General features: G+C 39.5%; 1 protein-coding gene across 3 annotated transcripts in view; it reads right to left on the minus strand.

The window, feature by feature from the left end:
* Positions 1-23,207, minus strand: part of STAU2 (staufen double-stranded RNA binding protein 2) — a 183,957-nt gene that overhangs the window by 146,009 nt on the left and 14,741 nt on the right. For all 3 annotated transcript variants that reach the window (XM_086740933.1, XM_086740934.1, XM_086740932.1), the window contains exons 2-5: positions 18,343-18,550; positions 17,116-17,246; positions 12,138-12,297; positions 10,076-10,211 (exon numbers count right to left, since the gene is read on the minus strand). In XM_086740933.1, coding sequence (XP_086597059.1) covers positions 10,076-10,211; positions 12,138-12,297; positions 17,116-17,246; positions 18,343-18,541 — 626 coding nt within the window. In that variant the 5' untranslated portion in view covers positions 18,542-18,550. The remainder of the gene's footprint in view (positions 1-10,075; positions 10,212-12,137; positions 12,298-17,115; positions 17,247-18,342; positions 18,551-23,207) is intronic.

Here is a 23,207-nt window from a genome sequence, read left to right on the forward strand (position 1 = left end):
TACGGCATGACAGCATTCTAGACTAGTGACTGCTCTTCCTTCCACTGGTTATAATGGGGGACTAAGTTTCTAGTGCACAGGCAGAGACTATTTGAGAGGTATCTGAACTTGTATTTGAATCTCACAAGCACTGTCAAGAACAGCATCTAGTTGCGTAAACACAACCACACAGTACTATTTGAGATGCAGTCATGTACCTAAGATACCCACGTGACGTGACACAGGACTGATCCATGAAAACCACAAGTTTCCCATGAATAGCTGGAGTCCTGGTGGATTATATAAAATGGTATGATGACTGGACCCTGCTTTTAGAGATTCCTTCAATTGCCTAAACATAGCTACGCGGGGGCATTTGAAGTACTCTAGGGTATCCTGTCTGGCCTTCAGTTGCCACTCTAGTAAAGGTCTCAACTAGGTCTTCTGCCAAATCCACCAGTCCCATGTGTTTGTCTCAAACACCCTACAATGCCTCAAGTGGCACTAGAGGCCTATGTTTAAGCAACTTAGTGTCCTCACATCTGCCACAGTACATATGCTTGGGGGAAAAAAAAAAAATCTGGTTTGTACACAGCTGTGCATAAAATCCTCCTTGTTGCAGAAAGCCTCAACAGAAAGCCTCAATAACTGGAATTCAGTAACAGATAATAGGCTAATCACGTGCCTAGAGTCACGAAAAGACTCCACAGAGTAATCTGAACCTTACTTTTTCCAGGCTACTGGCTGATCTAATCAATACTAGAACAAAGTCTTTCAGATCCAACAACCCATTACATTATGCACTGGACTGACTATTTGTGCCTCAAATGGATGAGGCTCTCGATGCAGAGAGAGGTCTCCTGCTTGAAGGCAAACAGGGTGCTCAGGTAGTGCAGAAGGACTTCATTCTCTTTCTGTAAATTAGATAACTGGGTTTTATAATTGTAGGTGTACTTCTGGAGATAGTCTCAACAGATTTTACAGTCTCCTGGAGTGCAACCCACTCATTTCAAAATTTGGCTTCTACAACAGTTCTTCTGGCTAGATTTTCTTTTTTTTTTTTTTTTTCCCCAGAGGACTACGTTACTTTTGTGAAACAGCTGGGTGAGGATTCAGATTGCATTGCTAAGCACTCATGTCAAGTAACACTAGCCTCAAATCTGTACCCTTTGATGCATGTATTTAATCTTTAACTCAGCATTCATAAAATAAAAACTTTTCCTTTTATTCGATTCTTTCATCATACAATCTTTTATTAATCTGATCTGACAATTTTAGTAATTTATCCAGTAATCACACAGTCTATTCTCTTTCAAGTCATTAGATTGGAGAACATGATAGTCCAAGCTAGCAGTTGCAGATGTAGTTGGCCAAAGACTGGTCCTCGAACTTCCTTTTACTATGCTTCATTTTTAAAGTGCTGATTCAGTATTTAGGAGACTGCTCCTTGGGGCTGTTATACATCATTTCAAGAGCAACTAAGTCTAAGCAAACAGGCCCATGCAGCAACTCAGTACCCAGCAGCAGAGCTACCTACCCAGCAGGTAGGAAGTACATGCCTGTGTACAGTGACTGTATTTTATCTACTTAACTACCACTACGAGGGGAGTAGACTTTCCCCACAGTTCCTAACTTAGCTTAGGAAGAGACTTAGAAGACTAACACCTTACTCTGGTGTTACATGCTACCTTAAATGTGTTACCCTCTGCTGTGCTGAGTTTTGCATTTGCAATTCTGTAGCCTATCTTCCACTTGCAGCTCTGCAGCCCTTCACCTAAACCACTTGGTCAGTGTTTTCCAGTTTCTCTAGCTGTATTTCCCCCTTGCTGTTCTCCTCATGCTGTTATTTTCAAGGCCCTTCACCTGCAAATACCAATATGTTAACAGTGTTGTATCTATACTGTACTGTAGCCCTTCTCTCCTCTGCCCTTTTCCTAACCCTTGCCAGTAGATTTTGGTATATGTTACACAGCCCAACAACATGCATGCACAAAGCTCAATAAGCAGCCAGCATTTGTAGCCGGTTCGTAGGATTCCTATGCACAAAGATCACCCAGAATATGATATTTAAAAGCACAACAGTATTTATTGCTCTATTATAGCCTTGCACAAGCAGTTACTAGCATAAGCAGTTACAGTTCCTAGCATGAGCAGTTACCAGCGTATTGTTTTCCCTTTGTGAGAGTCTTACCAACCCCACCAAGCCGGAGACACCGCCGAGCAGGATGGTGATCAGCGGGGTCAGGGCAGAGAAGGGAGGTAGGCACAGCACCTTCAGGGTGTCCCCTGTTGTTTGCAGAGTGTGCTCTGGGTCCTTTCTCTCTCCTCCGCTCCAAGCCGCCTCTGTTTATACCCTCAGCAGATTCAGTGGCAGAGTACTGACCAGGTGTTGATGCACGCGTGGCCAGCGCATGCAGCAAGGCCTGCCAAGTACATGCCCTGCTGGCTAACAGCGGTTCCTGGATAGCAACAACATACTGCTCAATGACAACCCTCCTAGTTGTCTTCTCCAAGATAACAACCCTCCTACCTCCCCTCTCCAAGGTCACGTTCTCACAGCTGTGTGCAGCTTGTAATCTCCCACCGTGGCCCTACACGGACCATCACTGAAATCCCTCACACACGACACCGCGTGGTCTGTAGTAGGGACACTGGTATTCTGCAACCCGTGCCCTTAAGCAATGTAAAGCTGTAAAGCTGTATCAACAATAGTCCACAACAATAACCATTTTAACCAACCCCAGCCCCATGTCCATCCAGCGAACAGGTTCCATCTAGTTGCTTCCACTAATTGCTGGTCCAATCAGTGTATCTCTTGCAATTGTGCATGGATGGATTTCAAGTGGTCACTTAAGTTTATGCAACACAAACTGTCAAAGTCCTCACATCCACATTCATGAGCTAGGAGTAAAAAGTCAATAGCAGTGCGATTTTGAAGCGTAGCATGGCATATACTATCAACGTCAAGTAACAAATCAGAAAAAAACAACACTTGTAGCGATACTAGTAGATTTGAAATAGGTACAATTGTCTGCATCAGTGTTCCCAGGATTCGAAGTTCTTGTGGGGGTAATGCAGGTGGATTTACCCAGATATGGCAGCCAGCTGTCCCACTGTTTTATAAGTTCAGGCAACCCCTGGTGTTTTTACGAGTTCAGGCAACTGTGTAACTGTGTCGGTGAACTCACTTGTGGTGAGGGGTACTCCTACCAAGCTTGTTGTAAGTGGGTTCCGGGGAGTCGCTGTGCTGAGACAAAGGGTATCTTGTCCGGTCACCTTTGCCAGCGTCACACCCATACGTTTTACTCACGGGGGAAATGTGTGTGCATAAACCTGTCAAAACAAAAACCAGGCAAAACCAAGGTTAACACCCCCCACCCCCCCTTTTGTCTTTTTTTTTTTTTTTCCCCATTCTCTGCATCGCAATTGCTGCACAGGTACATGGAACCCATTTGATTCACCCATAAGGGTGATGGTGACGGCCTGTGAACCATCAGCAGCCACCACTTCAGCTGCAACTGGTCTTGGCTGCCCAGGGGCATGATACCAAACACGTGCACCTGCAAACATTTGCGATACACAGTTGGGTTCAATGTGGAGTGGGGGCATCATCCAGAAATACACAGGTGCCAAAAGGCCTGCAGGGATCAGAATAAAGAGATGACAATCCCCGCTTGGTGGTCAATGCAAATTGAGTGCCACTCTCGTATTGCACCAGAGTGAGTGGTACTTTTATTGGCCTGGCTTGGTAATATTTCATCAATAGGAGGGGCGTTTTATCTCCTGCCACCACGCGGTTGTTCAACACACACACGGCGGTGGGCAGATGATCTACCCATCACATGCATTTTGTACCTCCTAATCTACGCAGCTGCTGTTTCAATAGGCCATTAAGGCATCCCACCAATCCTGCACCCCGTGGGTAGTAAGGTCAATGCCACACCCACTGTCTCTCTCTCTCGACAGCCCAATTTGCTACTGTATGATTTCTAAGATGAGAACCGTTGTCTGATTGTATTTCGATTGGTGTTCCATAGTATGTTTCAATCATATCCAGGCAGCAAATAGTGGTATAAGCATTTACATATCTACTAGCCAATTTTGTGGCCACTCACCGTGCACATAAGAAGAAAAAAAAAAAAAGGCCTGAGGTTTGAGACAAGAACAGGGAGAGACCCCCAAAGCCACCGTGACGGGCAAAACAGACTCAACCTGGGAAAACCACCCATTCACTACCAAAACCAAAGCAGGATAATGAGAAAGAGAACAAGATAACTTCCCCCCACCCCTCCCTCTTCCCGGGCTTAATACCGTCCCTACCTCCTTTCCCCCTGCCCCGCCCCAAGCAGGACAGGGTGCGGGGGCAGGAAGAGGGAATGGGGGTTACAGTCAGTTAATCACATGTCACTTTATACTGCAGTTTACTAAGAGGAAACCTACAATAATAACAAAATATAAGGACATTAATATATACAAAATGAACAATGTACAATTTCTCACCACCCCATGTCCAAATGACCGATACTCTGTCTTTGGCCCAGCTTCCTGCACCTGCACGTTAACAAGACTTGGAAAGCCAGACAGTGTCCTTGGTCTCATTAACAACAACCCTTATCATCAGGGTGTTTTTATCAACATTCTTCACATACAAAATCCAAAGCTACTGAGAGGAAAATTAACTCCATCCCTGCCAAAATCAGGACAGTATTCACCCCTTATTCCATATCATTTACTTCATGCTTATAGGCACACACACAGATTTTGTCTATACCTGTTTAGGAAACTTTGAATTTCCTCGGGACTATAATCCGTTAACTCATCTGTTCGCACTGCCTGTCCATTTCCACTTAAACATCTTATAACTTAACGCTGCGCCTTGCACGGCAACACTACCAAACTGGATATATCCCTTGTTCTAACGGGGTCGACCTGCGACACTGCACACACAAAAACATGAAGCTATAGCACAAATATAAATCAGCTGGAAAAAGCTTATGTTCACATCAACAACACCGAACAGTAACAAAAGTATGACACCGTTGACACAAAGGACACATACAAACACGCCACCTCTATCACGATGAGTTAAAGCTCCAAAGACTGAGGGCTCCTTGCCCCCCACCCACATGGGACAGCGCAGTCTTGGCACAGCGTGCACCCCACAGACAAAGCCCCGTCCACTCGCTCCGTACTTCCCACTCCCTGGGTCGTTTGTGCTACAAGAATCCCATCCTTGTCACCAATATATGTAGCCGGTTCATAGGATTCCTATGCACAAAGATCACCCAGAATATGATATTTAAAAGCACAACAGTATTTATTGCTCTATTATAGCCTTGCACAAGCAGTTACTAGCATAAGCAGTTACAGTTCCTAGCATGAGCAGTTACCAGCGTATTGTTTTCCCTTTGTGAGAGTCTTACCAACCCCACCAAGCCGGAGACACTGCCAAGCAGGATGGTGATCAGTGGGGTCAGGGCAGAGAAGGGAGGTAGGCACAGCACCTTCAGGGTGTCCCCTGTTGTTTGCAGAGTGTGCTCTGGGTCCTTTCTCTCTCCTCCGCTCCGAGCCGCCTCTGTTTATACCCTCAGCAGATTCAGTGGCAGAGTACTGACCAGGTGTTGATGCACGCGTGGCCAGCGCATGCAGCAAGGCCTGCCAAGTACGTGCCCTGCTGGCTAACAGCGGTTCCCAGACAGCAGCAACATCCTGCTCACTAACAACCCTCCTAGTTCTCTTCTCCGAGATAACAACCCTCCTACCTCCCCTCTCCAAAGTCGCATTCTCACAGCTGTGTGCAGCTTGTAATCTCCCACCGTGGCCCTACACAGACCATCACTGAAATCCCTCACACATGCCACCGCATGGTCCGTAGTTGGGACACTGTGATACTCCACAACCCACACTCTTAAGCTTGTTATTTCCCACAATGGCCCCACACGGACCATCACCGAAATCCCTCACACAGCATTCAACACCTGCCTTGATACAGCGCTATCAGCATCAAAAGCAGGAACAAACAGGGAACTTGAGCAGGCCCTCATGAAAACCACAGAATTATTATGTGAAGGTGTTACCGGAACACTTGCTGCATGGGAAAGGACACCCAGAGGAGGATGTTCACCTAGAAGACCCCACCACTTCCCTTTAAAGTTGGCCACTGGGAAAACTTTGTCCTTCCCCCTTTTTTCCTCTCACTTGTTTGCTTTCCTTTTTTTTCCATGACAGTAACTTTCATCTTCAGTACCAATTTATTGATGCTGAAAGTGCTTTTCAGCTGCAGACTTTGCAAATAGATCTTTGCACCTTACATATAAACCTGTTTCAACATCCTCTGTGCAACACACTGCCCATATAAATACGCTCTACTGCATGTGCAAGTGTAGTTCTTCACATACTTAAATCAATCTGAGCTGCCCTTAACTTCCAAACACACATTCCTGCCCCCTCTCCAGTGAGGGCACAAGCTGTTGTGTGACTAGGTGAAGAAGTGTTTAAGTACAGTTGTAAGTCTAGGAGTAACTTCTCGCTTCCTCTCAGTCCCAAAACTGATTCATTTCCATGAGTAGCTCAACTCCCAATGCTGGAGCCAGGAAACTTGCAAGGACACAAAGGCCGGGGACAAAGGACAGAGGAGGAATCACTGTCACCTCAACATAAATAATATAGCCTGACATGGAAGCTAGCCCTCAACTTTGCACACAAACAGCAGCTCTTAGACCACATTTCCATGAGTTACTGAAAAGGATCTTTTGTGCCACTTGAAACACTAGACTTAACTGGTCTGAAGATATGCCCTGGGCTGAACTTAATATTTTTTTTTTTCCTCAAGCCATTCATCAAAACCAGAATCAAAGTTCCCGAACACAATCTCCTAATGTTAATCTATTAACCTATTTGAAAAGCACATTTTTTTAAACAGAGATTGGTAAAGGGAATTTAGTCACAGTATAAAAGACAAAAACAGCTTCCAACTTACTTAATATATTTTGTACCTGTTTTAGTAACAGACAATAATCTACAGTCAGAAACTGATGAACATTAAAAATACTGATTACAGCATATTACCTACATTATTTTTCAAATCTTATTTTTAAACAGTCTATATGGTCTGTATTTACCTGGGAACTCCAATAACACTTCCACTACTCAACTGCTAGAAATCAGCAAATGAATGCTAAGTACAACATGACAGTAGAAGACAATAAATGTAACATATCATATCACAGGAACAAAATACAGTACTACAGCACGTGCTTCATATTTGGGACTTCACTCACTACTATAGTAACTCCAGAATCTGTCTCCAGACTTCCCTTCAGTAAGGGAGGGTAGGAAGTGCACAGCAATCCCAATGAGTAGAGGAGCAGGATCCTACGCATTGAGGAGCTAGCAACCCACGCTGCAGCGAGCCTGAGCCGGCGTGGGCTGTGCCGTGCTGCAGGGCCCACGGCCAGCATGGCTTGCGGGACGGGGCTGTGCTGCACAAACCCCTCAGTTGCAGGACAGACTCACTGCAAAAGAGGGGCCTGCGGGCAGCTTACCCTTGGTACCATCTGCACGGCCTTGCCTCTATCTAACAGCTCAGGAAGAAGTTCTCACGTGAATCATTCCTGTTTCGACTATAGCAATGACAGAGTTGCCTCCTTGTAAGAAAATCCTGTAAGAGTGTGAATGACCAAGGAGGGGAGAATCTCTGCTGCAGCCAAGGTCTGCATGGCATGCTGTGTGGGTCACAGTCCTGTTCAATGCTACACGCTTCGGGGCTCCCAGCATCTGAAGAGGTGGAAGATTATCTGTGCTACTCTCTTCTTATACCATCAGCTCCAATAAATAGCATTTTAAATTACATTTTGCAGAGTATAAGTGCCAGCACCTCCCAGTGCACAAGGTGATGAACAATTATTTCCAACACAGGAGCAGTCCCAAAACAGTACCATCCATTCTGTTTCCTCTTTACTCTGGTATTTCTGTGTGAGTCAATATATATGCAAAGGTGGTATGTGTTTATGCAGACAGACAGGTATATCTAGTTATTTACTACTTAGTTATTTATCAGTTTATTAGCCACAGTATTATTAGCCATCATGCATGGGCAACTGCACTCAAATAAGCACAGTGAAGCAGGCAAGCAGTGATTCTGGCTTTGTGTCCCACTCCACCTGTTCATTTTGTGATCAGAAAAATCAAATGCCCTTGGCTACCTAACGCAGCCAGAGAAATAAAGTTCATGTACCATTTTACCCTAACACAGGAACGCAGTTCCCATGAAAGAAAGGTCACAAAGAAGCAAACTGAAAGATTGCACTAGATGTACTAATAATTTTCTACAAAAATAAATAAAATCTTAAAAGTTAGCAACTAGTAAGTGTTTCAGGGTTCTGTTTCCACAAAGATGTTTCAGTAACTAAGTTCAGACTCCAGAATTCACCATTTCATGGTTTTCACTGGCTTGCATTTTTTCCAGTCTAGCTTTTTTATCTGTTAGTCAAACTAATCTCCTTATAAAAGCAATTCAAACACATGTAAGATTTCTCAATATTAACAAAACTCATTTCAGGCACCACAGTTAGCTTTTTAAACCACGACATATGCAAGCAGAGACTCAGGTCAGCAGTGACTGGAAAAAAAACACAAGTAATACAATAATCAGGCACTGTTCTGTAGAGTAATGAAAGAGTTTTCTTCCAGGTTATTTTTGTTTGCTGGTTTTTTTCTAGTTCTAGGTATTGTTACTATAAAAAAAAAATCAGAATGAAATGTTAAAACACTAAAAGTTATCACGAAGTTATCAAGAATAAAGTTATTAAGAATCTGGGGAAAAGTAAAATAAGGTAAAGTCAACTGAAATATTTTCCTCAGACAATTCTGAAATGCTGTATTTTCATTTCAAACTCCTTAATTTCTAAATATTGTTGTAAATTCAATATATAATAAAAGAGTAATTTTGAACCAAAATACTTCAGAGTTCATAACCTCATTCTTTTTGATAATTATAAGATGCATAAAAATTAACGGAAAATTCATTAAGCAAATCTTTATAAGAAAGGTAGCATTTTTCACTGATAAAACATGCTATTAGAAATTCCTGAGCTGTTTTGCTTATTTCTTATTTTACAGATTATACCTGGTATTACTTTTGGAGCTCTAAAAGACCCGATCTAATATAGTTCCTTTGTGGAAAAACAAGGAAAAATGGGAAGAAAACCTATCTCAGAGAAAGAAGTTTTTTGGATTGCAAATTAATACATATACTACCTTACGTTTCTCTCAGACTGTTGTATTAGATACAAATTACATTTAATTCAGGATGAGCTACAGCAGTTTTTTCTGTCTGTACTAGAATTGTACAAATACCAAAGATGATGTTTCAAAATTTAGAACATATTGAAGAACAAAATATTTGGATGGTCAGTGAAGAAAACTGCTCCACTCACTTAAATTTTCAATTTTTAAAATCTTCAAGAATTGATAGTTTAAAAACAAAATTTTGAATACCATCTTCTCATCAATTACTCAAACTTACTACAGTAATGACAGCATTGACAGAGGGCTCTGAATATAGCCCTCCTCAATAAAGGATTTTTCCTAACCAAACACTGAGGATTAAAGAACTGAGATAGCTGACCAGGCAGAATGATTAAAAGGTGGAAACCTGAGAATGGTTTCAAGCCATTTTTCAAAATGCAGCCCTCCTAATTTTATAACCAATGTCTAAGAAAAGAGTGCTTAATTTTTAATGATATAGATTCTAATCACACGACACAAAATAACAGCAAAAAAAGCAAAACCTCTCTCTGAAGTTAACACTCTGCCTCCTCACTGCCATGGCTGTAGACTGTAACTCCAGTATGTAAATTAAAAAAAAAAAAAAAAACAGAAACAGTTGGTTTCCATGTCTTTATTCCTTTTGACATGCTTAGGTCATCTGTCTTCTTTTAGAAGGAGATTATGTCTTCTAAATAAGGCTGCACAGACTCTCCTTAGTAAATTTTAGTTTTATTTTACTCTGAAATAATCTATTAATTTCACTCAAATTTAGACTATATTGATAAGCAAAGGATAAAAAACATAAAATAATAGAAAAAGTACAAACCTCTGATTGTACATGCCCCGGAAATTATAATTTGCTCTATAATTGGGAATTGGCTTTGGATCTAATGGCCTGTAGATGGCAGGCTCTCCTCTTTTCATAGCCAGACCATTCAGCTCCACTGTTGGAGTTATACTGCCTGCAAAAAAAAACAAAGAATACATTTAAGGAACTTAAACCACAAATACTGCAAAAATAACAAGCAAGGCTGAGATAAGCAGCAAAGAGAGACTGGCAATTTGTTTTTGATCTTAAATTAAAAAACAAGGAAATAAAATGACACTTCAGTCTCCCTAAGAGATAGGAATATAGATGTCAATTTAATCACAAGCAATGAAAAAGAACATTTAAACATTTATCTCAGTGCATTCTCTATGCAGTTTCAGCAGATTAATCTTCATATATGAATGAGAAATTCAGTGCTATAATCAAGCCAGTTATTCATCTTTCTAAAGTGCTTATAATACATTAGGCCACTTTCTGAAACTACAGAGATAAAAGAATAATGTCTCTTACTGCTGAATACCATTAAATAAAACCAAAAACGAGCAAAGAGGCAGTCAAACAAGCTAACAGTAATAGGCATTGTTGCAGTCATTGGGTAATCTTACAAGTTAGAAAAAATGTTTTATTTGCAAAACTTGAAAACTGAAGACCATGACTAAAAACTAATGATCTATCAATCAGGAACGACGTAACAAACTGAAAATACAACTACTGGAAATCGGTGTCACTACAGCCATCTACTGGTGACAGAATACAAAAATAGAAACCAGACAGCACTTGCCCATTTGTATGGCCTCCAAAAAGCCAAATAAAGAGATATACTGTGACTTCATTTATTTTTTTTAATTGTATTTTTCTTACAGTAAAATGTTCATCTATAGTATTCACCACTTCCACTGTTGTAAGAAAACCTTACACGAGGTAAATGTACATTCCAATAAAAAGGAGTTAATATTTTCTCTAAATATTTTCATAAGAGGTTCAAATGAATCTAGCCTTAACACAGCTGTGCTGAATTTGTCAGTCTGCCATTGAGGCTTTATACGGCAAACTATGAAATTTTTATGCATTACTTATTCAAAAACTTGTATTAACAACAATTTTAGTATCTTCCAGAGCAAAGAATGACTATGAATCCAACTATATAATAAAAATGAAAAAAGTCATTTTGATTAGGAGATACCTGTGCGCATACAACACACCCCTCCTAGGGCAAAATTACACTATTGAGTGATTTTCCTGGTTTCAGCTGGGATAGAGTTACTTTTCTTCATAGTAGCTGATACAGTGCTGTGGTTTGGATTTAGGATGAGAATAATGTTGAATACACATGGATGTTTTAGTTGTTGCTGAGCAGTGCTTGCACAGAGTAAGTTTCTTAGTTTTCTGCTTCTCACATCTCCCCATCAGTGAGTAGGCTGGGGTTACACAAGAGGTTGGGAGGGGACACAGCTGGGACACCTGACCACCACTGACCAAAGGGATATTCCATACCATATGACATCATACTCAGTATAGAAAGCTGGGGGAAGAAGGAGGAAAGGGGGGACATGCTCAGAGTTACAGTGTTTATCTTCCTAAATAACCATTATGTGTGATGGAGCCCTCCTTTCTTGGAGATAGCTGAACACCTGCCTGCCAATGGGAAGTAGTGAATGAATTCAATTTCACTGGATAATTGAACTGGATAAAATTTCCGATTTAATTGGAAAATTAGCTAAAGTAACTCTTTGGGAAAAATGCTTTACTACGATAATAATGGTCAGTTCAATCTGGTTTCATCCAATCTCTACTGTTGACCACATACAATCACTTTGTGTACATCTGAGCTTTACCTAAAAATAACATGTTCACTTACAGTTCAACTATTTTAGGTATATGCATGAAAAATTCTCCAGTGCAAACTCACTAGAGGTTCTTCATTATACTATAGTACCTATGAGACAGTTATGTTGATTCTCATCCTCCAACTTCACTCATACCTTGTTAAATTTACTTATTAGTGGTATAATATTCCAATACTTCAACAAGATTTATCACACAGAGGAAAATGTCATACCTGGATTATTGTTAACATTATTTTTGGGTGGTCTAGGCGTTGGTTTAGGTAGGGTAGTTTCATTCAATGCTTTGCTAGCAGCAGCATGTTGGGCCTTTTTAATACTGCTTCCTTCAGCTTCCCAGGTCTGTTCTCCGAGAGTCAGCTGCACTGTGAACATCTTCAAAAACAAAGAACAGGTAAACCCTGGCAAGATTATCACTGTAGATTAGACCAATCTGTATAAAAACTTCCAGGGCTGAAGAGAAACTGTGCTCTCTTTTCATTATATTCAACTCCATCTGATAACATATCTGATTCTTACAGAGATCAGTGGTCCTTATCAGTGGGCAACATCTGGCCTTTCAAATGACAAAGTAAAACAGCGTAATATTAATGTCAACTATCAAAGAACAGAATACTACTGTCCTGGTTCCGGCCAGGATAGAGTTAATATTTACCTGAGCTGGGTGGAGAACTGAAGCTGGTAGTCCCTATGGCTGGGATAGTTAACTAATTAGCTAACAGCTGGGGTTAATTTACCCAAATTAGCCAAAGGGCTATTCCATCCCATCTGACATCATGCTCAGTATATAAGTGAGGAGGGTGCTGAAGGGAGGCCCTCCTAGTTGGAAGAGACTGGATGTGGAGATCTGTTGTGAGCTATTATACTGTATTTGTGTTCCATCACTCTATTGTTTTCTTCTGTCATTACTGTTAAATTTACTTTTTGTTCAATCTCAACCCGCGTGTTTGGTTTTTTTTTCCCTGGTTTTCTTTTGTTTGTCAAATCTCCTCCTATTCTCTCAGAGAGTGGGGGGGGGAGTGAGAGAGAGACTGCGTAGTCTGGTCCCTGTTGGGGCTGAACTACGACAACTACTTAAACCAAGTAATAATAACTGCAAACTGGTCCTCTGCTGTTGGAAGACTATACACAAGTCAGTTAAAACCACATTTCTTCACACATTTGAACAAGTTTAGTCACTTTTACCTGTAGAAAACAGGAAATGAATGTTACTAAAAAAGTAATTTTGTAATAATTCTGAACAAATTTAAATGACTGTACACTCTTCAAGGCAGCAGAGAATTTGGCTCAAATATTTTTACACAGTGAAAGAATTTCTCACACAACCTAATTTCTGAAAATAATGTGTACTGTTAGGGCAGAGTCACAACTCAAATATGTTCAAAAATCTTAAGTAAGAAAGAAAAGAAGTATTAACTTTTTGAATGAAACTGCAGTTCTTTAATGTGGACTCTATAGTGAAGACAGGAACTGTAAAATTTCAGAGTTCAGAAACAGACTACTGATAAAAAACATATTTCAAAATCTGCAATAAAGCATTATTTCAAGCAGTATCTATGCTGTACAAATCATGAAGACAAACCTCAATGTACATTTAAGATATTAGATAGAGTCTATCTTCTGTCTGACATACACATGTTCTGTCTAAGGACGGGAGGAGAAAGGGTAAGAACTCAACGTCTTTTCTATACCAATTCCATACACATAAGGCAGGATTTAATAGTCAGATACATATGGTAAACAAAGATGTTCCCATCTCATAAAATAGACTAGCTTACTTGAGGCAACATAAAGAAATCTACATATTAGTGTGTGTAGTATTTAAAGTAAAATTTTCATTTAGATATCTATTTGCTCTATAATTTTAAAAATTATTTAAATTTGCTAGATCCAGGACCAAGTATGTAGAAATGAGCATAATGGGCAACCTTTAAACTTGCCTTTACATATATTTTCATTTAGCATGTACTTGCAAACAAGCATTTGAACACAAGTACATGTGCCTCCCAACTCAGACCTATATACATGCACATAGTGCATATGAACTGAATATATATATATATATATATATATAAATACATACTTGTATCTTAATTACAGGCTTGAATTTTGGCCCACTGTAATTTTCAGAAGCACAGTGCAAGTCTCTGTATCACAGTTCCTATTGCCGTGTCATTTTTTTCCACAGCAGTCATAACAATTTCCTCACAGATAAGGGGTAAGAGAGAAACAGTTTCTTTATTTTGCATTCTGTCAAATCCTACCCCTAATTTGAAAGCTAAGTTGGGTAATAGAGCTAGAGCTAAATACCATAAGTACATACATTGTCTATAAACATACATCCTTACTAGGGAAGGAACTGAAATTTTATTTCTGGATGGAAGTTTATATATTTTATATTTTGCAAGAAAGTAACGGTGCAGTATTTTTACAGAAGGAGCATAATATGGAATTTCAATAAAAATATGATGAATAATGGTTACTTATCTACCGATAACTCTCCTCTTAATGCTTACAGCAATAAATAGGAATTCAAGTTAATAAATGGCTTGCTCAGTAAATTTCTATAGCCAGAGCTCTGGGTATAGAACATTCTCGCTTAGCCCATCTGACAAAAAAACTCCCGCAAAAAAACCCACACACAGTAGCAGGTGGGAATTTAGTTAAAGGAATAAAACTGCCTAAAACCAAAGTCTGGAGCAGCCAATGAAGTACGCAAGTTCTCCAAGATCCGAGCTGACAGTTCTGCTATGGCCTGAGAGGCATTTCTCACCAATTTTGAAAGAAAGTTTCTATGCCTTACGTTCAATCTAATTACACAATGGCTAGAGAGCAGAAATGCAAAGGTCACCGTGCTTTGTGCTTGTTTTCATTCTGCTGTGTTTGTAGGGTCAGTTGCCCTTAGCTCTCGCAATTCTTTCCTCCTCACTTTCTCTGCATGTAGAACTTTCTCTCCTCCTTCCAGTATTCTGAAGTGTTACATCCCTTACTCCTTTCCCTTTTCTCTCTACTGCCACCCACTTTCTTTTGCCACTGTTTCTCTTAAATTTGTCTCCTGAGATGTCATTGACACAGAAGCACAGAAACAATGATCAATCTGACTAATGTACTCAAAAATGTCATTTATGCTAATGAAGACTTTCTGATTTTTCTTATGATGAAGAATCCACCTGGTGGGAAGACTCCTAGAAACCCTAACTGCACTATCAGGAAGCGCCACTTCTCTCCCAGCTCCAGTTTCTAGCTTCTCATTTCACCCCAATTGCTGAAACCTACTTTCCAGAGACAACTAGAAAAAAGGACATAAAAATTCGCTAGCATTTGTGGTCATAACACAGACAGTTGTCTTGTAGAGCATGTCTCTGAAAATAATGAAAACCACTAGTGGACGGGAACAGAATATGTGTAGGAGGAAAGCAACGTGACGTGCTCCTTAAATGGCAAACAGCAGCAGCAGCATTGCATCCTTCAGGCCATCTTTCTAGGACAAACTCAGCTTTGTTCCACACAGTCTATTGGGTATATTACCATAGTACTAGCAAGACATTATAATAAACTGCTGACACGGTTGTAATAATTTCTATGTCTCTGCTTTTCATAGGTCAAATTTGCACAAGTCATAGAATCATAGAATAGTTTGGGTTGAAAGGGACCTTTAAAGGTCCAACCCCCCTGCAGTAAGCAGGGACACCTTCAACTTGATCCGGTTGCTCAGGGCCCCATCCAGCCTGACCTTGAATGCTTCCAGGAATGGAGCATCTACGACCTCTCTGGGCAACCTGTTCCAGTGTTCCACAACCCTCATTGTAAAAATATTTTTTCCTTTTTTCTAGTCTGAATCTACCTCCCTCTAGTTTTAAACAATTACCCCTCAATCCTACCGCAACAACATCTACTAAAAAGTTTATGCCCGCCTTTCTTATAACCTCCCTTTAAGTCTTGAAAGCACTTCTTATTTCACAATAATGGAGAAAAACCTAATATACAACACAGCAGTGAAAAGTTACCAAAAGTGCAACAGATTTAAAATGCTACAACCCCGAACCAACCAACCAGCTTATCCTGTGGTGGCAAACACTTTCAGGAAGGGGAAGAGCACTTCAATTTCCATTTGCAATGAGGGATCCTAAAAGCTTGCTGATTCTCAGCAGCCCTGCACCTGCTGACATCATTTCCACCAGCACAAAGGATGCACCAACACCAACCAAACCAGAAGGTCAGTGGTTTGCATCAACTCTGCTCTAGCTGACAACATAACACGCAACTGAGAAACAAGGGGCAATGGCAGAGAGACAGCCCATAACGAGCTGAAACTGTTCATAATCTGCAGTGCGATCTCAGTCGTGTCTTGCACAGTTTTGCCACTCTAGAAACACTGAGTACAAAGAAGCTATTAATTACATCATTTTCTCTCTCATAGTTTTTCAGGCTTTTTTCTCCTCTAACAGGTTGCTCCTAACTAGGGAGGAAATTCAAAGAGAATATCCCTCTGTCTTGCCTATGATCTGAAAGCATCCTAACTTGTACTTATGAAATTAAGTTGGATATCCAAATCGATGTGAGAACCGATCAGAATTAACTGTCAGTTCACTAGAAACTTTAATGCTATAATCATAAGAGGAGTCTTAATATCACTGAAAATCTTAAAGTTGCAACAGCATTTAAAGGAAAGAACAGTAATAAAGTTTGTGCCTTATAACGCAAGATCCAAAGATATGCTAACAATGCAATCAACTTTATGGACACAGAATTGTATCAATAAGCACTTCTAAAAATGACACAAACTAGCTTTGTTGTCATCTGCACTACCATGAAAAAAATGCAGAGGTTGTTATCAGAGGCACACTGACTGGGGAGGATTCATGCAGCTTATAAAGCAAATGCTCCGTAACGATTAAGGGTGGCGACACACTAGAAGGACCTTCACAAGGTCTTTATGGAGACCAACAAATACAAACTCAAAGGTGGAAGTCAAAGTAAGGTACAAAATGATCTACAAGTCTTCAATGACAATACAGATGTACTTTCTGAAAGCATTAAAAAAAAAAAAAAAAAAAGAAAGTAAAATAAAGAACAGTAAGAAATCCCTTACGCTAGAAATGTGGCTGTGTTTGACAAGCACACTTGTCCAGAGCATGATATTATCTGTTCAGCATTTAAGGTATGGCTCATCACCTGGAACTGTAACCTTACCTTGGCATGAGCAGGCCCTCTTTCATTCAGAAGCTTATACTGGGGTTGAATTCTATTGAAACGGGCTAACTCATTTACCAGACACATTGGAGTTTTCTCTTTGGGGTTTGCCATGTTATCTTGGAGAGGAGCTGTAAATAAAGAGTCTGTAAAGTTTTTGTGGAGAAACGTATTCTTCACAACTTCGCAAAGCTTTGCAAAAGCAGTAGCATGCTTAGAAAAGAAAATACTTTGGCTAAAAAATATTTTTTGCACATAAGCTACATACAATGCTTAAACACCATTTACGTATTAATCATATGAGAATATGCATTTTACAACAACCATTCTATTACATGCAACTTAAAAAAATACAACTATTTATTTCCAAAATGTCTCCATAACAGATGACAGTGCAGGAGGACGTACACACATGTCACACTTTCTTCATCACTGAAATTTACTGACAGGAGTATACTGGTTTCAGGAACTGACTACTCTTTCAGAATGGTTTCTCGACACTTTGAAGCAGCAGCGGACAGCATAAGAGTTGCAAGATAAATGTAACAGATGAAACCCTGTGGTCCCCACTTGCTTCTCCCTGCTTCATCCCAGTGTTTTAGACTTTTCTCACAATAATGAAGTAACTCTCAGAGCCCTCCCAAAGAACACCTTTCCTTCCCCTTTAATGATTTTCTTCTGATTTTCTTAGACTGCTTCATGTATACTGTCTTACTATTTTTTAACTTTCTGCAATTTCTTTTTCAACTTATTTGTATGTATCTCTAACACACAGTGTAATTTCTTGATTAATTTTTTAGGATAACATTTCTGTATTTTATACCCATTTCAGCATAGGAACTACAGCATTTACTAGGCTACAAAGGAAACACCGAATACTGCCAAGCAGTCTGAAGACGTTCTGTTCTAGGAAAGAGAAATACTCTTGGAGATCTTCCTGCACCACTAAAACTTCTCTATAAAAGATACACTCAGAATTTGACAAAATAGACATGTTCTTTTCTGAGCTTTTATATCATTGATCAACACTTCTCTGTGAGTCTGAGCTCAGTTAAAGAAATTTAACTTACTAAACAGACTATTTAGCCAAAATATTTTTGTATGGGACTTTTTTTTTTTATTTTAATCTTCTTTAAGACTTAATGTTTTGTTTTGTTTTTTTTAAATTAACAAGTCATCAAAAAGATTCATTTGAGCACCAAAGAAAATATATCTGAACCAACTTACCTGGTGAGTTGCTAGAAGGTGCAGGATCCACAAGGCCGGCAGTAGGACTGCTACAGCTGGCAGCCGATTCCGAAATGGATCCGTTCATTGAGGACGGCAGACCCAGTGTATTTGTAGTTGTAACTGGTAGGGGTAGCACCATAGGGGACATGGTAGGTCCGGACAGGTTTGCTGTAGTCTGCATCTTAACTTGTGCCATTGCTTATCACTGCAATAAAGAAATCATCATGAGCAGGACACCTTGCATCTGGAATGTCAAAGAATGGTACTGATATAAAAAACACTACTTTTTTTTCTCCCAGATCCAGGTCACAAAACTATCAACAGAAGTCATATCTCTGAAGACATTGCTTCAAAACTGATGGCACAGAGAAACAGCTCAGAGCTAAAGAAAATCACCAGAGTAGAACCCACACCCCCTGACTCCAGGTTCTGTTGCTCAGCTATGGGGTGATCATGTCTGAAAGATAGCAGGAAGAATGATTATTCTAGAATAAAATTCCTTATAATTATTCTGCAGATGAGATTAGCACCTGTCTATTTCTTCAAGAAAGGATGTCTTTGCAACAAACTGCCATAGCAATCTTTTGCCATAGTTTTCCCAGCAAAGTGCACACTAAATACCAAATAAGACCAAAAGAGAAAATCCATATTTTTGCTGCCTGTTACCAAACTAGAAAAGAAAGAAAAAAAGAAAAGAAAACAACCAACCAATCAAAAAAACCACCAAAGAAACAAGTTCTGAAAAATCACTGCTTATCCAGCTAACAGGTGGAGCACTTCAATTCTTGTATAAATTACTACCACAGGTACCAAGACTTCCTAAACTAGCCTTTAATCCAGTGCCTAAAGCATTTACCTAGAATACGTCAGGTACTAATTATCTCTATCTGCCCAAATGAGTTTATTACCAGTACCTGTTATCTGGCTAAGTCTACAATCGTAAATAAACCAGGTTTAGGGCATGGCTCCTTCATACTATTCACTGAGACTATGCTCTTCAGCAAAATTTTGGCTATTGACAAAACACTTCCAAAAACCACACGGGAGCAGTTCAGAGGCCAGGAGGCACCCCAGGCAAATAAGCAAGCAGGCAGCCATTCTCAGTCCTCCAGGGAGAAGCCTTTGGCTTCTCCTTTTGGCATCAGGAGCAAACAGAATGATGTATTTTATTCAGTAGCATGGACATAGACCTTACTTTTTAGGGTTCATACAGATGATACAATCTACACAGAGCAGACAGAGACGAAACTCATAACAGCCAACAAAGAGCCTGGGGATCTGGGACCTCTCCCAGCAGCAGTTCTGGTCCCTCTGGCTGAGGCAGAGGAGGACAGGAGCCCAGCTCTCCTCCATCGGGGCAGCACCCTTACCACTAAGCTCTTTGCTGCTTCTGCTGGGGTAATTCTCTCTTCCTAAGCAAAAATCCCATCCAACTCCCGAAAAACTTTCTAACAAAGGTCTCACTGAAATGAGTACAACTATACAAAAAATTTTCATTACATCAATATTTTTGCCCCCATCTCCACAATCCACTAAAAGATATCCAAGTATCTCCACTTAGAGGGTCAGTATTGTTGGATTAAGATCCCAAATTACTTGATATGCCACAAAGCACAACTACTTCAGCACAGTTGCACTAGTATAATGAAAACAATAAATCCTATTACTGTGACTCTGTGCTTTGGAGAAGAGGTTCAGAGCAGAATGCCATTTTTACTACAGAGGAAAGACAGACAACTGGTTTAAATCTCTGGAAAGGTAAAAGGAAAAAAAAAAACAAAAAAACCACCCCCCCCCACCCCCCCCCAAAAAACCAAACCACCCACCACCACAAAATGAAAGCTGAGATCCAATCACTTGCCCTTTTCATAAATATCATAAGTAAAATGCTAACAGTGATAGATTTAAAAAAAATACATATGCAGTCAGCTAAGATATATTCAAATACTTCATGTGTTCAAAAATATAGACTAAATTCAGACTGCAAAAAATCCTACTGTCACTTAACAGCATGTTACAGCAGTATTGTTAGAACAGCCTAACTTAAGGACTGAAAACGCATATAACTACAGATTTTTTTCTATACTATGTGATTAATTCTGATTTTAAAAGTATTAGTATAAATCAGAATGAATTTTAAAAGTTTCTTAATTGTAAACATCAAAGTCAGTGATGGCAGAATCAGGCCATATTTATTAAACATCTTTAAAATGAAACCAACATAATATGAAATATCACCACAATAATTAAAATTGATGAAACTCCTTAAAGTATTTACAGCATTTTAGTTTAGAAACATGAGTACAAGAAAGCCATCACTGATATAGTACGGCAGGAGACGCTACTGAACATGTATTCTCAGGCCCTACCAGTTATGAATTATCCTGTCAGCTTCAAGTATTTTGAAAGCTTATTCTTCTTTTCAAGAAAGCAGAACTTACTAATAACCAAAGAAAATCATGTGGTTTATGAAGTATACTTATAGCTTCTATAGTATTGCTGTTCTAAAGGGATAAATTGTAGGACTATCATAAAATTATAGAATAGTTAGGGTTGGAAGGAATTTACTCTTTTCTATTAAGGATTAAAAAACCAGTTTGATAGTAGTATCAAGGAACTGTAAAAATAAACAAGATAAAGGTTACACACAAAAAAGACACTCTTTGTCCTACAGTAAAGTACATAGGAAATTAAATTGTGAAATCAGAATAAAATTATAATGTATTAGGTGTTGAGTTTTTCTTATATATCTAAAGCTACAGGACTCCTACAAGAATCTGTAACTATTTTGTAAATTAATCTGTATAAATGAAGATGCCTAGAAGGTAAATATAATTGTACGGATTAACTCTTTAAGTACATGAGGTATGGAGACAAATTTGTAATCAGTTCTAAAAATTTACTAGTTGAGACAACAGAGAGAATATAGTTGATACAGTGCTGTTGTAATTTTCACACTACCAAATAACCTTTGATGTCATGACAAAAAAGGGTCAAAACCTATACGCTCCATCTTTTCTTAACATTTTTTACATATGTGCTAGTGTTGTACTATTTTAGAAACAGCAAAGCAAAAACATTTTGGGGTCTTCCAGCTACGAGCATAGACCTGTTTGCTACCACACAACAAAATGCAGAACTTGGAGGAGAGAGATTTCACTAAGCTGGTCAGAGATGAAATGCCGTTATATAATCAAAAATATTTTAAATCTTCTATGTGGATATTTTTTAAAATTCTGGCATACACAGAAGGGATAATTTATTTAGGGTATTATGGCTCCTACATCTCATTTCAGGTGGCTAATCCAAGTCACATCTAGAAACCACTACAGCCCAGTGTCTCCAGAGGAGTTTTTTGTGATGCAAGGCAGTGGTTACAGGTGTCTGGATCTCTGCAAGAAAGTTAGACTGCGCAGCTGTGACTGCCAGCTTTCTGTCTTTATTAAGCTGCCAGCTGCCACGCTGACACATAACAGCAGTGACATTTCTTGTAGTCTTAATCACATACATGTCTACTCAGTTGAAGTCCACAAGTCACAGTGCTGCAATTTTTGTAAAGTTATATTCCAGAGCTTACGGTGTCTTCTGAAGCGCTGCAATGTTTTTTCCTCTCTTATTCTAACCTCTACAGCTTTATTGGAAATGCTATAGCAGACACTTAAAGGGATATAAATATACTATAACTGCATTTTACTTCATTTCTACTTTTGAAAGCACTTTGTACATAGGCAATTACACAGCCTTCATTTAATAGTTGGTATTAACTTCCCTGTTAAACTATGTACAAGCTGTGAATTTTCCTCACACACCAAAAAATCCAAACCAAATCAAACTCACATTAAGACAACAGAACAACTCCCTGCTCACATGTTAAAATGAAAATACTGCTGTCAGATATTCCATTCATTTTTCTTTTCAGTTAGGAAACACAATGTGAATTTAGTTACAGTCACAGATGCAGAATATTTTTTAGAAACTGTCAATACACTTGTGTTGTGCTAAAAAGCACCACACAACATAAATAATTACTTCTAATTTTTTTCTGATTACTATCATTTCTTGTACTTTTCTGGAATATAAAACACTTTATATCTTATGACATAAGATATTAATTAAATGATCAGGTGAAATGACTCTTAGAATATGTCACATTAACTGAATAAATGAAGACAGACTGTCATGGTTTAGCCCCACTCAGCAGGTAAAACACCACACAGCCTCTCACTCACTCGCCCCTCACCACCCTCTGCAGTGGGACAGGGAAGAGAATTGGGAAAGAAAAGAAGGCAAAACTCCTGGATTGAGATAAAAATAGTTTAAGAAAACAATAGAGGAAAAGAAAACTGAAATGGAAAACAAATAAACAAACAAAACCAGTAACAGAAAATATGTAATTTCCAGTACAATAGCTCAGAGTGGATCCCAATGCCCAGCTCTCTCCCCAGTAGCAGGAAACTCCCCTCAGCACTGTCCCCAACTTACATACTGAGAACGTCACCACATGGGATGGAAGAGCTCTTTGGCTAACTTGGGTAAACTGTTGCCAACAGTTGGGTACCCCAGCTGTTAGCTAATTAGTAACCTATGCCAGCTGTGTCCCCCAGCCACAGGTGCCACCAGCTCCAGTTCCCCTGGCAGCTCAGGTGAAAAATAACTATCCCAGCCAGAACCAGGACACAGACAAAGTAGAGAAGACAGCATAAAACGTGGAAAGCACAAACAAATGAGTTTTCAAGTTAAATGCACTTTCACAATGTGGAAAAAAAAAAAAACTGAAAAAGCCATACTTGACTTGAAACACAAGTTGTTGTACGAAAAACCAAAATGAGAGAAGCTAATGACCTGGGCAGCCAGAATGGAAG

This window comes from Chlamydotis macqueenii, chromosome 2 (assembly GCF_036417535.1).
Source record: "Chlamydotis macqueenii isolate bChlMac1 chromosome 2, bChlMac1.mat, whole genome shotgun sequence".
NCBI lineage: Eukaryota > Metazoa > Chordata > Aves > Otidiformes > Otididae > Chlamydotis > Chlamydotis macqueenii.